Raw genomic sequence first — 16474 nt, forward strand, 5'->3', positions numbered from 1 at the left:
TGTGAGGTATCGAGGGCTGAGCTGATGAAACAGAAAGTCTGCATGCTGGCCTGGGATTTGCTACATTGGTCTCTGCTCAGAGCTCATTTCACTGAAGTTTTGTCAAGGAAGGCTGGGCCAGCCCTGTCAGCAGCTCAGCTTTCCATTTCCCAGTGCCTTGCTCCCGTCTTGGCCACGTTTGCCAACTGTCTGGTTTATATTTATACTCTTATCTCAGCCATCACTCCAGGAATGATCCAGCCCAGTAGTGCTTGCTGCAGATAATGCACTGATGAAGCAATCTACACAGATGGTAAGCTATCAGCTTACATTAAAAATATCATCAGTTATTGTTCCTAATTTTTTCCAAAATTAAGGCAGCTTTGTTCAAAAATCTGTGGAAAAAAATATATGCACAGTTTCAAGGACACGAAGCCTTTGGGCTCTTCTAAGGCAAATTAAAGAATTGTTTGGGACTTCATCAACAAGCAGTGTCTTAAATTTGGAAGATTTAAAAAAAAAAACCACAAAAAATTAATAGAAGTTTAAGGAAATGATCCTAATATCAGATCCTGATGGAAATATCACTGTTTAAAATAAGGAATGGAAATATAATTAAATATAACAAAGATATATAACGAAGTCTAACCCATGTTGATAGAGATTTCTAATTCTTTTTTAAAAGGAAATGCCCTTCAAAACACTAAATTCATTCCAAATTTCTTTTTTAACACAAAGACATACATTAATTTCAATTATTGCAACAATTGCTGATGTTTGCTGTACTTTTATGTAACAGGAGAGGTTTGAAGGCATGTTGAAGTTGGGTAGGGCAGGAACTAATTACCTAAGAATCTGAATTACTAAAAAGCCACATAGGAAAACAATAAAAAAATTTAAAACTTCATGATTTTTATAACAAAAACCTGGGGAAAATAAATTTCATGGTAAATGTGGTGCCAGCTTCACAGTGGGGGGAAAAAAGCTTGCTTTTTTGTAAAGGTTGTAATTACATTGATAATTTCTTGAGTTTTAAGCAAATAGATTCTGGGTAGAATTCAGAGAAGGCTTTAGATTGGTTTGGGTCATCTTCTCACTTTAATACCTCAACAATTGAGATAAGTCAGTTATTAAAGATAATACAATATAACTATGTTAGAAAATTAGCATCCCCCCCCTTTTGTCTGGAGTGCCATTAGCTCTGCTCCTTGCAATAGAGAAGTCCTTTATTTTATTCTTACCATCACCTATCATTTCAAAGATCAGTTCCTAGAAATCTGATCTAATCCTGATTGGGATAAATTCCTTACAAATTAATTGGAATTAATGCCTTCTGCAGCTGTGCTGTGTCATCTGCTGCTTGAGGAGAATTTTGCAGTGGTCTGTGCTTATCCATTTTAAACTATTGCACTGACTGTATCTCATTAATGTATCCCAGAGCCCAAAATAAGGGGTAAACAGACTGTGTGTTCTGAGTCAGCATTGCCTGCCTGGGATAAATCCCATGGGATCTCAGGATGTGATTTCCAGGAGTTCCTCACAGGAATTCTGATGCCCTGTGGAAAAAAACCCTTCCTGCCATTTCCTGCAGGGTTGAAGCCGTGGGACTCAGATGTCTTGGACATTTTATTTTCTCTTTGTCACTGTTGATTATGCACATTTGGGATAAGGAGACAACTTTTTCATACCCAAAAACTGGTCAGGATGTAACGTGGAGGCAGGAGCTCGGTAGCAAGGCAATTTCATTTTCATTTCAAAGGTTGCTTTAAGGCCCTGATCTCCTTCACTTGCTGGTGCAATAAAATTACCTTGCATCCTCTCAGCCTGAAGCTTTTTTGTTTCCTGCCTAAAAATTACTCTAAAATTCAGGGTTTGTTTAAAGAATATTACTGATAATACAGTGCTTTATGTTTTTTTCTGAAGTATATTTGTTGCACTTCTCCAAAAGGATAAAAACATGGGAAATTTGCATCAGTGTAGGTCTGTGCCTTTTGTACAACAACAAAGGACAGGGAGGATGGAGCTGGAAGGTGCTTGGAGCAACCTGGACTGGGGGAAGGCATCCTCCTCCCATGGCAGGGCATGGAACTGGCTGAGCTTTAGGTCCTTTCCCACCCAAACAACCCAGGACTGAGGCATTCCTGTTTGTCAGGACCTCTGGGTGCACTGAGTTTGAAAAGAACCTGTCAGGAACATAAATGTTCTGGCAACACAGAACATGGGGTGGATCCCTCAAGAGCCAAGTTTTTCCCTGGGTGACTCCTGTGCACTCAGCTCATGCCACACCACAGCCAGCAGAGGATGAAACAGCTCTGGGTTTATTGTTCATCATGGACCTGCTCTCACCCCTCCAGCTGGGATCCTTCCCAGGGAAGGTGACATTTGTTGGCAAGGCAGTGCAAGCCTGGACCTGCTGCTGATTTCTGTCCCTCCAGGAGCACAGAGGGCTGGATGCTCCTGGGCTGTCTGCCTGACTCCTCTCTGGGGGGATAAATTCCTTCCAGAACAGGAAGGAATTTATCCCCCCAGGAAGTCTTTACCAATTGGGATGTAGCTACACACATGAGACACCAGTAATGAATTCTTAATTTTAACGTTTCAGAGGCTTCTTTATGTGTCTAAAAACAATAACTACTCTTGTATATATTTTTTCTAATGTTTTTGTTCATAAATTACACTTGAAAGTATCCATAGTAATTATGCACAAACTGAATTCTTATCTAACAGCTCAACTTCAGAAAAATCAAATGTTTCCTGACACATTACCCTTCAACTTCTTTCTATCCATTTATTTTGCTCTTATCAAGATTGTAAAAGAGAATAAAGAGAATATATTACCCCAAAAATTAACAAAATTTCAGTTTATAGAAGACATAATAGATTGTAAATAAGAAAGAGTTATTAAGTTTTGATAATTATGAAGCTGACATATACGAGTTCTTTCTTTCTTTGTGTTGCAAATGGAAAAACAGCCTTTGCACGACTCAGTCAGATGAAATTTGGCATAAATCCTTTCATAAACTCATGGAATGGTTTGGACTGGAAGAAACTTCAAACTTTATCCAGTGCCACCCCCTGCCATGGGCAGGGACACCTTCCACTGTCCCAGGATGCTCCAAGCCCCATCCAGCCTGGCCTTGGGCACTGCCAGGGATCCAGGGGCAGCCACAGCTTCTCTGGGCACCCTGTGCCAGGACCTGCCCACCCTCACAGGAAAGGATTTATTTCTTTTATCTAATCTTCTTACCTACTAGCCAGATAGAGAGCTTGCTCCCAGAAATATGTATTTTGGAAGTCCATGCCAATGGGGTTTGTGCATTCTGCATGTTAGAGGCCAAGGATTGATTCATATATTCACAAGGAATGAAAGAGTAGACACTGCACATTATGAACAAGTTGGACACAGGCTTACAGTACTTTCCAAAGTATTTTTAAAGGTCAAAGGCTTGAAATTCCCATCATCTGCAGGACTGAAACTATACAATCTTCAAATTTATCTATTCAAAGCAACTGTATGTCCTCCTATAAGGTGATCTGGGGCACAGCCCTGAAGGTGAAAGATGGTGTTTGATGTCCCCTCAAGGAGCTGGCACCTCACCTTGTGAGCAATCTCACAAAGTATATTCAGTGTGACTTAACCCGGGTGAGGAATATCAGACACTCACTAGGCTCTGTCCATTTCCATGTCAATGCATGTCTTACAGTTCTTCCACTTGTTTGACTAAGATTTCTTTCTGATTCTGCTCATGAAAAGCTCATTTTCAGTGTTGACAGACCTGACCTGACAAGCAGAGAGCTCACTGTCAAAGAGGCATTGGAGCCATGAAAGGCTTTGCCTGAAATGTGGATATGCCTGAAAACATCCCCCACCCCACAAGTCCAGCCCTCATCCCCCCTTTTCCTCTGCACTGGTGTCAAAACTTTCTGGTGCTTTGCATCAGCACCATCTGCCCACAGAGGAGAGGTGTTTTTCCTTCAGCACAGCCCAGAGAAGTGTTTATGTTCCAGCAGCTCACAGCAGCCTGGGCTGGGACCCTCTGTGACAAACACCCTGGCTGTCCCCGTGAAGGGACACCATGGAAAAAGAGATCAGATCTAGGCCAGGCTGGGGGACTGTGCTGCCTACAGAGTGAGGGGCTCTGCTGGCTCCACAGAGGATTCCTGAGCACAGAATCACAGAAAAAGTTGAGTTGGAATGGACCCAAAGAGATCATCCAGTCCAGCTCCTGTCCCAGCCCAGACACGCCAACAATCCCACCCTGTGCATCCCTGGGAGTGTTGCCCAAACCCTCCTGGAGCTCTGGCAACCTTGGGGCTGTGCCCATTCCCTGGGGAGCCTGGGCAGTGCCAGCACCCTCTGGGGAAAAACCTTTCCCTGAGCTCAGCCTGACCCTGCCCTGGCACAGCTCCAGCCATGCCCTGGCTCCTGTCCCTGTCCCAGAGAGCAGAGATCAGTGTCTGTCCCTCCTCTCCAGTTCACAAGGAAGCTGGATCTGCACTGAGGTCTCCCCTCAGTCTCCTTGTCCCCAGGCTGAACAGCCCAAGTGCCCTCAGCTGCTTCTCACATGGCTTCACCTCCAGGCCCTTCACCATCCTCCTGCCTTCCTCTGGATGCTGTGCAACACCTTTAGATCTGTCTTGTATGGTGGTGATGCTGAGGACAAAGCTCATTTTTACTTAGTTTGTACATGTCTCCCTTAATAACTCATCGATAATAAAAGATATGCCCTTATGGTAGATTTGAGAACCTCCCTGTTCAAATAGGCTGTTATTATGCAGGAAATCTGGATAATACTGCAGCCTTCTGGACTTGGGTCAGCCTGAAGCCCAGGGTGCTCCAAGATCCAATATCTCCCTCTGGTGTCCTTCCCTGCCCTCCAGCTGCATTTGCAGAATACATCATTATGCTGAAGGTGGTGGGGTGCTGTCCAGAGAGGCTCATGGCCACCGTGTCACATGCCATGGCTGCAAACACAGATGGCCACCAGGCCAGGGGCAAACAGGAGCTGCCAAGCCCAGAAATGTTTGCCAGCATCTGCCCACATGTCAAGCAATTACTGTAAAGTGCAGACTTCCAAGCCCTGTGAGTCACCGCAGTGCTGGCTCTGATGTTGTCTCTGCAAGTGATTCATGTGGATAGGTGATTAAGATGTCTTTCAATCTGGCCTGAGGAAAAGTCCTTTACAGCAGTTTGGTCACAGTAAAAGCCAAAAGGCTAAAAGCAAGATCTTCAGTACTGTACATCTACGCTGGGTATTAAATGTGCTGAATATTTTATAGCTGAAATTCTTTAGCAGCTTTCTCTTAAACCATGTTTTTCTTCTTCTTTTTATTTTCTTTTTAACACCACATATCTATAAAAATAAAGGGTTATTTTAAGCACCTCGTGTTTAATTTTTTTTTTCAAATTTTCAGGTTGGTTGGATCAATTGAATTACAAAATTTGCCTGGGGGGAAAAACAAAAAAAAGGAAGTTTGGACGTTTGGGTTAGAAACAAAGAGATGTTTTGTCAGATGGAAGGGACAATATGAAGTGGTGGAGATCTGAAACAAATGAACACTCTAGAAACTAGTTCAAGAGGGAGAAGAGGAAACTGAGCCCAGCTTTCCACTTCCTCAGAACTGGGCTGCATAGAGGAAATTCATGTTCCAACAGAGTAAGTGATTTTTGTTCTTATCACCCTGTCACTCACAGAAGTGAGCCCACAAGGAAGTCCCTCTCCTTGAAGAGATGATTTCCTTGAGTCGTGTTCTGCTGCTGCACCTCTGAGCAGTGGCTCCTTTGAAATGTTGCCTGAAAACCCAGCAGTCACAGCTAATGTGTGGACTTGTGATAACAAGTCACATCTCTTATGTCCTTTTCAAGTATGGGCTGTTTGCCATGTGGTCAGTGATCCAGTAATCATATTTTAGTGCTGCAAGTCTCAGAACAAGGTGTAACTCAACACCCTGCAATATTAAATCAGCATCATATCATGTATCATATCTTCAATATCATTAAATCATGGATCTTCCTGCACTGGTGTAACACCTTTCATGTCAGGTGAGTCTTACTGAGATGATTTTCTATTTTTTAACATCCCGTGACAAAATGTAAACTATGATTGCCAAAACTCTGCTTCTAGGGGACAGTAGCACTGGTAAGTTTGTAGTTGAAAAGGACAAAACATTGGTGTGGAAATGTGATTTCATTGCACATATTGCACAGATGGTGTTTCCAAAGCAGGAATATTCCTGCCCTGTGACATTAATATAAACCCTCTGCTCATTTCACTGTCTGACACGCTGAAATTATTCTAAAGTTGTTATTCATCAAGAATACCAAAAATGGAGCTGAGGAGCAGTTGGAAAACTTTTCATGGGCAGCAGGTGGTCAAGAGCAGCCTCTATGCATGTGCAATAAAGTGCTGCTCCATCAGAACCCCAGATCTCCTTGAGAGGAAAGGTGTTCCAAGGACAGGTGCCCTGTGTATATAGAACCCCTAAACCACGTGTGAAAATACATCTGCACACAGGAGTTTATCTCTGCTTCTCCTTGTTAGCACACCTATTATTTGCAGGGCTCCAGATCATCTTTTCATGTGCGTCACGTTAGTTTTAAATAACTCTAATCCCCAATCCAATTAAAGGTATCACCTCCAAGCAGATCACTTGATTTCCTTTGAGAACAGATGCAGACTTGGTATTTGGGTTGGTAAAGCAGCCACCACCAAGCTGACCTTCCTTTTATCTCTCACACTCCATCTCATCACCTTCCTTGTCTGTGGCATGTGACTTTCAGATGTGCACTTGCTGTGTCACATCCAATCTAAATTTCCACTGGACAGGCACTCCTTTACATTAAAATGAGTAAATATATTTTTGGATTTACAAATGGATATTTAGATTTGGACTCTGAAATGCAGTATCTTAATTGGAGCAGATAAAATAAAAATCTTTTCTTATTTTCTATTTTTAAATTATGCTAATAATGACAACACATTTTGCTTGGAACCTTTTATTTAGAAACACCTCTGTGATCCTTGTCCTCTATTAAAGAAGATGTCCTGAAAGCAGACAAAATACTGTTTATTTAGCACCTCATGTTCAGAAGAACCATTTATGTTAGACCCAGCCCATCCAGAGGAGCTTTTGCTGTCTTACACTGCATTTCTAATACATCATTTTTCTCTAGACTCACTGCTCACCTTCACTCCAGCAGCCTGTTAAGCAATGGATAATTAGAATTTTTTTCCCCCTTACATCCAGTGCCACAAATGCTCTCTAAGAAGAAAGGTCTCTGTGTGATGCACAAAGAAACTTTCATATCTTGAACTCTGTGGCTTCCCTGGTGGAATATTTTATTCCTTGGTAATGTTGTGCCCATGAATCAATTACTCTTATAGCAAAGCAATTTCAAGTAGCTGATAAACAACTCTGGGATGTAAGAAACTAATCCTGCATTATGTCCTGAGGGAATTGGATTAACCTGCACTATCCCCTGTATTTCTTGTGTATTTCATTCTGGAGAGTTCTGAAGGAAACAGGTTTCCAGTCTCAGTGCTCTGCTGGACTGTGTTTATAGATGCTGCAAAAAAAGTAATCTACTTTAAATCTGTTTTTCTGCCAATGGACTGAAGAGAAGACCAAAACAAAAATCCCCTTCTCTGAAGTGTTTTTAGAGTATTCAGACCTTGCTGTGCTTCTAGGGCATGTGAATATTTTGCTAAGTGAAATTCAAAAATAATAGAGAAACCAGAAAATGCAAATTCATGGCTCTTCCTTCTTTCATAGCTGCCTGTGGTGCATTTTGTGGGAAATTCTAGGAAAAAAATCTGATTTTAAAAAGCACAAATATTTCTGAAACTCTTCTGTTTGATGTAACTATTCACTGCCTCTAGTGATGAATTCCTTCTAAGTCTACATTAGCTTCAGAGTATGTCTCTTTAAAAAAATAACTTTCATGGAGATAAGGACATGGCTACCAAGAATTACTTTCCTTCCAGAAATAGGGGGTTTTATGTTAAAATATTTTTTTAAAAGTTATTAAGAAGTTTCAACTGTATTTATCTTCAGTTTCTGTTACCAGAATAAGATCCTTTTAAAAAGTGTCTGAACTGTTGATATAATTATCACCTTTACTTTAAATTATATGGTAATATTAAGCATCCAGTCTATTCAAAAATTCAAATACTAACATTCTCTTCAAAACCCCGTGCTTTTGTATGCACATGCCATACCTTGGTGTTCTGAGATTGAAATTCTTATTTACTTGAGATGCTGATAATCTCCATTTGCAGCTTATTGCACCAGGTTTCCATTTAGTTATTATGCAAGGAAGATGCAATTTTTTTTCCCCACTGACTTATTACTGTATTTATATTACCTCTCTCCTTTTAATATTTTTGTTTATATCTTTATTAAATCACAGATGGTGCTGATTAAATTAGACCTTAAGTGATGCTTTTTCATTATGAAATTATTTAAAGTGCATACAGATAAGGTTCATGCCTACAATAATGTCCTGTACTGAGTGTACTCACTTAAAAGGATGATTAGTGAAGGAACCCATTTGAATGGCACAAAAGGAATGAAACCAAGTTATAAACTGGCACTTGTGAAGGAAGAAATGAAAGCTTCCCCTCTCTTCCATCTCTTTCACAAGTGGTTGGATATTAAAGCAAATTAGAGGAAATCATTGCTGTCCTTCAGTAAAAGTATTTGGGAAAGGGAAGATTCTCCTTCTCCACCCAGCAGTTCATATTTCTTTAATGCTCCCAAGCACAGGGATTCCAGTCCTCTCCCTTTGGTTCCATAATCTGGGTGGATGTGAGTACCAGCACACCCCTGGCTCTGGTTCACACCAGGAGTGACACTGACAGCAGTTCAAAGGTACAATCAGGTCTTCCATTCCTGGGATTTTCAGTTTCTCAGTGACTGCATTTGAAATTAAACCTTACAGAAAGAAAACCCATTTTCCCTCCCCAGAACACAGTGACAACTGTATGACCACACCTTTGCTTGCTGCTTCACCTCTTCCCCTGGCCACGTGTGAGCTGCAGTGGCCCTGTGCAGTACAGCTGATATTTACTAATTCCCTCCACTTATTTTTCCTTTGACAAATGAAAAGGCTCTAATGAAAAGGTTCAGCTTGAAGGTGATGTTAGAGAGGTGGCTCACAGGTGTCTCCCTCCAGGGGGAGTGTGAGCCAGTAGGCTCAGCCCAAGCCTCTGAGGAAACTTGCCCTCACCGAGTAAGTAGGAGGTCATTTTCTGACCTCTTTTGAGGAAGATGCTGCTGGAATCCAAAGCTGGGACTAAATGCCCAGTTTAGTCCTTTCTCAGGGTAGATGGCCACCACAAGAAATCCTCTCCAAAGATTCACCACTGCTCCTCACAGCTCATGGTCCTAAGCCAGAAATGCACCAGACTAGCTCAGGGCACAAACGTGTTTTACACCTCAGCTTGATTCCTGCACACCAAATATGCTGTGCTCCTTGTCCTGTCCAACCATCCTCCCACCTGTATTTTACACCTCCTGCTGATTGCTGCACACCAAAATGCACTGTGCCATCTCACAGCCACATTTTCCTGCACACCAAAATGCACTGTGCCATCTCTCAGTCACATTTTCCTGCACACCAAAATGCACTGTGCCATCTCACAGTCACATTTTCCTGCACACCAAAATGCACTGTGCCATCTCTCAGTCACATTTTCCTGCACACCAAAATGCACTGTGCCATCTGTCAACCACATTTTCCTGCACACCAAAATGCACTGTGCCATCTGTCAACCACATTTTCCTGCACACCAAAATGCACTGTGCCATCTCACAACCGCATTTTCCTGCACACCAAAATGCACTGTGCCATTTCTCAAATACATTTTCCTGCACACCAAAATGCACTGTGCCATCTCACAACCGCATTTTCCTGCACACCAAAATGCACTGTGCCATCTCACAGTCACATTTTCCTGCACACCAAAATGCACTGTGGCATCTCACAGTCACGTTTTCCTGCACACCAAATGCACTGTGCCATCTCTCAGTCACATTTTCCTGCACACCAAAATGCACTGTGCCATCTCACAGTCACATTTTCCTGCACACCAAAATGCACTGTGCCATCTCACAGTCACATTTTCCTGCACACCAAAATGCACTGTGCCATCTCTCAGACACATTTTCCTGCACACCAAAATGCACTGTGCCATCTCTCACACATTTCCTGCACACCAAATGCACTGTGCCATCTCACAGCACTTTCCTGCACACCAAAATGCACTGTGCCATCTCACAGTCACGTTTTCCTGCACACCAAAATGCACTGTGGCATCTCACAGTCACATTTTCCTGCACACCAAAATGCACTGTGCCATCTCACAGCCACATTTTCCTGCACACCAAAATGCACTGTGGCATCTCACAGTCACATTTTCCTGCACACCAAAATGCACTGTGCCATCTCACAGCCACATTTTCCTTCACAAAGGCTGCAGCAGGAGCTGGCCATCAGGTAGGATAACAATTGCTGCACACAGTGGACTCTGCCCAAGACAACACAAGAATTCTCCCTGGTTTTAAGGCTGATGTGTCAATGCATTGAGAACATACTGAAATAATCACTTCAGCCTCTTGAAGCAGCAGAGCTTGAAATTCATGTAGGCAGAAGCTCACCTGGTAGTACCACTCTGAGGAACACTTTTCTTTTTCAGAGTGCATTGTTTTTAATCTTGTTTTTCTCTTTATCTCTTAAAATTGAATGTTTTATTATCCCATCTTTACACACAATGTGGGAGCAGATTACCAGCACAGAAATTTCTCTGGCTTGGAATTTTAGTTGGTATTTTTTTTTGCTGAACTCAGACAACCAGTAAATACTTCACTGATTACAGACTGGTTGATTAATTGAGGTGAATTTTAAAAGTTACACTCAGCAGTGCCACAATGGAAGTCTAAGGGTGTTTGATGTATCTGGGCATGATCTGACTTTAGGAAGAGGACCAAATGTCTGTTTCATGTTAATGAAAGCAAGCTTAAAAGCTGGGCAGAACATCTGGAACTTGAAAAGATTTGCAGGGAACAGAATAAAATAAAAGTTGTAATCCTGGGCCCACCCCCACTGTACACAAAAGTGCTGCAGCAAATTGTTCTGACCCCGAGTGCAAACTGAAAGAAAACTATTTGTACTTTATTCTGGCTGAAGAATATAAACTGTGTCCCAAAAGGAGACATGGAAATTTAGTTTCCTTAACCTGCAAGTTAAATGAGTCTTATTTTGCTGTGAACAAAGATGTTAGGAGAGGACTCAATGGTATTTTGGTTTCAGGATTAGAAAATTAAAATATTAATGTAATTTAGTATTATGATTACTAAGTGGCTTGGTCTTCAGGAAATAAGAAAGAAATTGCAAGCAATTCTGTGTAACTCATTAATTAGGTCCCATTGAAAACAATCAGGCAACAATTTGTTTCATGTTCAGGAAAGAAATTTTGCAGCCAGAGAAAAGAGATGATTTTTTTCAGTAATTAATGATAACCTTGACCGTATGCAGGAGCTCCTTCAGGCGTGACCAAATGATTTCTGGCAGACTGCATAGATAAATCCCTCTAAAACCCCAGTCTCAGAGAAAGTTGTCATGAATTACATTAAACTTTGAGGATATACCTCCCAGTTTCATGAAAAACCAATCCTCACTCTCAAGATATCCCTTTAAAAATCCTTTATACATTTATTCTATTGGTTAGTGAAATTCGGTGTAAATTAACCATTAGCAGAGTTGGTTTTCTCACTGCCAACACCATGACCTTTCTTAAAAGTTGAAGCATTGCCTCTTTACTCTGTCTGAGAAGACACATGCCCAAAACTATTGAAAATAGTATTTATATCTTCATTAACTCATTCTAATTTCTCTTTCCAAACTAAAATTCACCCAACAGCAGAGCCCAAACACGAACCTGAAGGAGTAGTTTAGAAAGCCCTGGAAAAATGACATTTTGCTCCAATTCCCCTTCTTGTTTGTTTGAAGCCTTGACTGTGCATGGCACACAGAGTCATAGACTGGCTTAGGCTGGAAGGGACCTTAAAGATCACAAAGATGTTTTTTCTGCTTTTATGTCTATCTTCTCTTGAACACATACCAAAAAAAAATTGAACTGGGGTTTGGTTCTCTTATTTCACTCACTGTCTGCTGAAATGTTTGATGTTACAGCCTGAGCAGTGGTTCCTGTTTCTCCATGGCATTACTCAGGCATTCTTTCTACATTCACTTACCTGTTGGCAGGTATCAAAATTCCGTATTTCATCTGGATTAGGTATATTCTCATCATGAGGAATATCTGAAAACTACTCTGTCAAGGTCCTGTTTTCTTTCTCACCATTGGTCTTTTCACCACTGATATTCCTTTATCCAATACTTTATCTTGATCTATCAGATTTTTTTTTAAATGGGCTTGGACATTAAACCAGTTTCTTTTGACCTTTTTCCTCTTACTTCTCATTTTAAAGCTCTACTTATCAGCCATAAAAGCCTGGATGTCAGAAGGCAATTTTCCCAGACAGTCAGATGGAATCCAACCTTTAAAAATTGTCACTTTTAGCAAATGTATCCCACTGGCAAAGTATTCCCAAGCCTGCTTTAACACTGATATTTGAGTCATCTGTTGCTCATCGCTACATCATACGCCCCATCTCCCTCTGTAGTGACAAGAAAAAATTTTCAGAGTAGTCACTAAAATGAGACATAATTAACTCAAAAGTGAGTGATGGTATTTCTGAGTTTGAGATACACTGCAAAATCAAACTGCTGTGAAAGTTTGGTGCAACTCCCTGCAGAACAGGCAGACTTATTGCTGGTAGCAGATACAGAATCATGGAATACCTTCAGGTTGGAGGGGATCTCAAGGATCATTTGGTCCAACTTTTTTGGTAAAATCATGGCCTTGAAAAGATGGCCCAGCACCCTGTCCAGCTGGATCTTAAAATTGTCCAGCATTGGGGAGTTCACTGCTTCCCTGGAGAGGTTATTGCAGTGACTGACTGCTCTCAATGTGAAACATTTTCCTCTTGTGTCCACTCAGAATCTCCCCAGCAGTATCCTGCACCCATTTCCTCTCGTCCTTTCCATGGGACTCCTTGTAAAAAGGGAGCCTCGATCTCCTTTGTGTCCCCCTTTAAATATGGAACATGGAAATAAGGGCTGTCCTCAGCCTTCTTTTCTCACAGCCAGGCAACCACAAGTCTCTCAGCCTTTCCTGTTTTGGGATACTCTTTGTAGCCTTTGTCTGGACCTTTTCCATCCTGTCCACATCTTTTTGGCCACATCTTATATTAAAAAATAAATTGTGAAGTTGCAAGTTCTGCATTGAAGTAAAAATATCCTTTATATGACATGAAAGCTGTGTTTTGATCAGTCCTTGCAACTTTACACAGCTCACTTCATCTTTATCACTGCCATTATCTGTGGCAACCAAACGTTGCTCCAAAGCCCTGCAGAGGTTATTTTAGAAGATCTGATTATTTTAACTTATTTGAAATCTATTATATTCAGTTTTGGTGGGGGGAAAAGTGAGTCTGGAGTGTATCTTGTGTTTTAAGAAGCTCTGGGCTCCTGCAGAAGTCGTTCATGGTGAATTATCTCTTTGCAGGATGCTCATTCGGGTCACGGCCAAGACACACCCGAGAAGATCCGAGGCTCTGCAGTGATTACATAACCTCTCTTGGCAGAATGTTTTCTAATCATGAAGTGACCCCACGAGTGAATTTTTGCTTTTAACTAACAGATCACAGCACAAAGCATGATAGGTAGAAGAAAGGGAGCATGAAAGCTACAAGCACAGCCTCCTGAAAGAAGGGGGAGGGCCACTGAAAGGCAAAGAGGAATTGATGGCGCTTGAGCTTGCAACAGCAGAGTGGAAAGCAGGGGAGTGTAAAGTATCTCTGGCAGTTCTGGAACACTGAACCTAAACTAGATTTCTCTAAAATCAATGGAGAAACGTGCTAAATGTGGGAGTCACTGGACTGTCCCACAGTGCTTGTGCTCAGAAGAACAATGTCCTTACAAGTTCATTCATTTCAAATTTACTGTAGTGTCACTGCACTAATTTCAACAAAGCAATTTTCGACCAGGAATCAAGCATACCCACTTTATGCTAATGTAGATTTGATTAGCTGGCTTTCAGGCTCTCTCTCTGATTCTAGGAAGGACTGAAACTCTTCTATTTTCTTTCCTCAGGCATCCTTTGCAGTCTAATTCATATTTGACAAACGAGACGAGAAATCAATTGTGTGTAGTGTACATTGTATAATGACCCACAAAGTTCCTAAAACAGTTGTGCCTGCTCCAGAGCAGTTATTCAGGATTCTGTACACAATTCTTTGGCTCTGGTACACCTGGCCAAGTGCCAGGGAAAACATGGCTCTGTAAAACAGGCAAACCAAATGGGATGATGGATCTGTGCTTGTGTCACTTTAACTCACCTCTTATTCTACACAGTCACAAACAAATCAGGATTTATTCTGACCTTTCCAACTGTATTTAGGAAAACAGGAACAGAGTGAAATTGCAAGCTGGCAATTGCAATTGTAGGACTGCTCAACTCCTACAAACACAAGGACTATACCCTGGCCTGTACCATTCCCACATGCACAGTTTGGAGGAGATTTTAGTGCCACATTTGGATTTCTCAGCATTTCATAAAGCATTCCTTACTGTCTTAGGTATAGTTGGGAGTGTATTCTGTTCCCATCTGTCAGAGGTGGGGCAGTTATCCTCTGTTCATTGGGCAGTTTTCTTGATCTCTTCCACAACCAATCCTCCCTCCAGGAGATCTCTGCTGTCCATGGGCCATTCATTATTAATTACCTTCTGTCCATGGCCAGGGAGTGTCCCTGCAGGGCTGATCAAATTCCACCATCCCATGGGGAGATGCTCTGCCCAGGGGAGGAGCCAAGCATTCCTACCTGGATCCAATCTGCCCTGGGAACAGCCCAGCAGCCTTTGCCCCCTGCATTCCCAGAGGAGCAGCTTTCTGCTGCCCTGCATTCCCAGAGGGAGAGCAGGCCCATCTCCAGCAGCCCTGGAGCTGCAGAGGAAAACTCCCCCCTTGTGCAGGATCCCTGCTCCAGCAGAGCCACAGCTGGCACTGCAGGAGGGCTGAGCCCCCCTGGGATGGGACTTGTGATAGATGAGCAATGCAATGATTGTCTCTCACAATTAATGGACAAATATCTTGTATATAGGTTAAGAAAAGTTTACAGATTTATATTTATGTTGTACCCCCTCGCGTGGTTATCAAGGGACAAGGGGAGTTGGGACATCTGGGAGGGCTGGCTTGTCACTGTGGTGACATCTGACCTCCAATGAGGATCTGAGGAAGAGATCTCCACCCCTGGCCAGCAAAGAAGGGGTTGATGGACAGAACCTTGGGAGGGGTTAAAGGGTTAAAAAGGGTAAAACCTCTATTGTGAGGGGGCTGAGCACATGGCAGGGAAAATCTTTTGCTCCCAGAGGTGCTGTTGTATTTTTGATAAGGTTTAATAAACCTCCCTAAAGTATGAAAAGTGAGTAGCTGTTTCTCACAGACTGGTGCCACCACTGCCAGTGTTTTGTTTTTTTTTATTTGTACTATTGCATTTTTAATTTTCCTAATAAAGAACTGTTATTCCCATATCTTTGCCTGAGAGCGTTTTAATCTCAAAATTACAATAATTCAGAAGGAGTGGGTTTACATTTTCCATTTGAGGGGAGGCTCCTGCCTTCCTCAGCAGCCACCTGATTTTCCAAAGCAGGCACTCACCTCTGCCTTGGCATGCGGATGAGGGGCTGCTTGTGGCACCTCTTGCTGAGGCTGAAGAGTTTGTGCACCGTTCTCTGGGCCTTGAGGAAGAGCTGCTTCATGCTGCTCTCCAGCTGCTCGTAGCGGCGCTGAAAATTAGAATCCATTGTCCACAAATGCATCACAGCAGATGTGTTCAGGAAATAATTCATGGGCAGCCTCTTCATAAATAATTTGAATTCGTCTGAAAAAAAAATAATAATCATTAATAGTCTTTAATTGTGTGGCTGTGGTTATTCTTGCAGCAGAAATTAACTTTTAATTTGTATTTTTTTTTCTCAAACCGATTTTCATAAACTCAGTCTTTTAAAATTTTAAAATTGAGCATTTTAACCATTTCAAAATAGAAAGGCGACTACATTTTTATTGGTAATATTACAATAAAGCCAGCAAAATCCAATATTTATATAATTTTAAAATTAATATTAGGGCAAATACATTGTCCTTATTTCTCAGCCTGGGTAATAAGAAGATTAAATAAGAATCAGTTTCTTACCTTCAAATCTTGGATCTGAAAGCAAATGTGCATTTAATGATCAATGTTTATTGACTCATTTGAAGAACATCAGAAACTGTCTTAAAAGAAGTATATTCCAATACTTAGGACATGCAAGTAAATGTGATTTTACAGGCCATTGCTCTTATATATATGTTATTTCACCTGACATAGGCCATTA

The 16474-nt window shown here is 41.7% G+C and overlaps 1 protein-coding gene across 2 annotated transcripts in view; it reads right to left on the reverse strand.

Annotated features, from left to right (window-relative positions):
- The window catches only part of LOC103814800 (BMP/retinoic acid-inducible neural-specific protein 3), a 188961-nt gene that overhangs the window by 23426 nt on the left and 149061 nt on the right, over positions 1-16474 (reverse strand). For both annotated transcript variants that reach the window (XM_009088418.4, XM_050977475.1), the window contains one exon: positions 15759-15981. In XM_009088418.4, coding sequence (XP_009086666.1) covers positions 15759-15981 — 223 coding nt within the window. The remainder of the gene's footprint in view (positions 1-15758; positions 15982-16474) is intronic.

The sequence above is a fragment of the Serinus canaria genome, chromosome 8 (genome assembly GCF_022539315.1).
Source record: "Serinus canaria isolate serCan28SL12 chromosome 8, serCan2020, whole genome shotgun sequence".
Lineage (NCBI taxonomy): Eukaryota > Metazoa > Chordata > Aves > Passeriformes > Fringillidae > Serinus > Serinus canaria.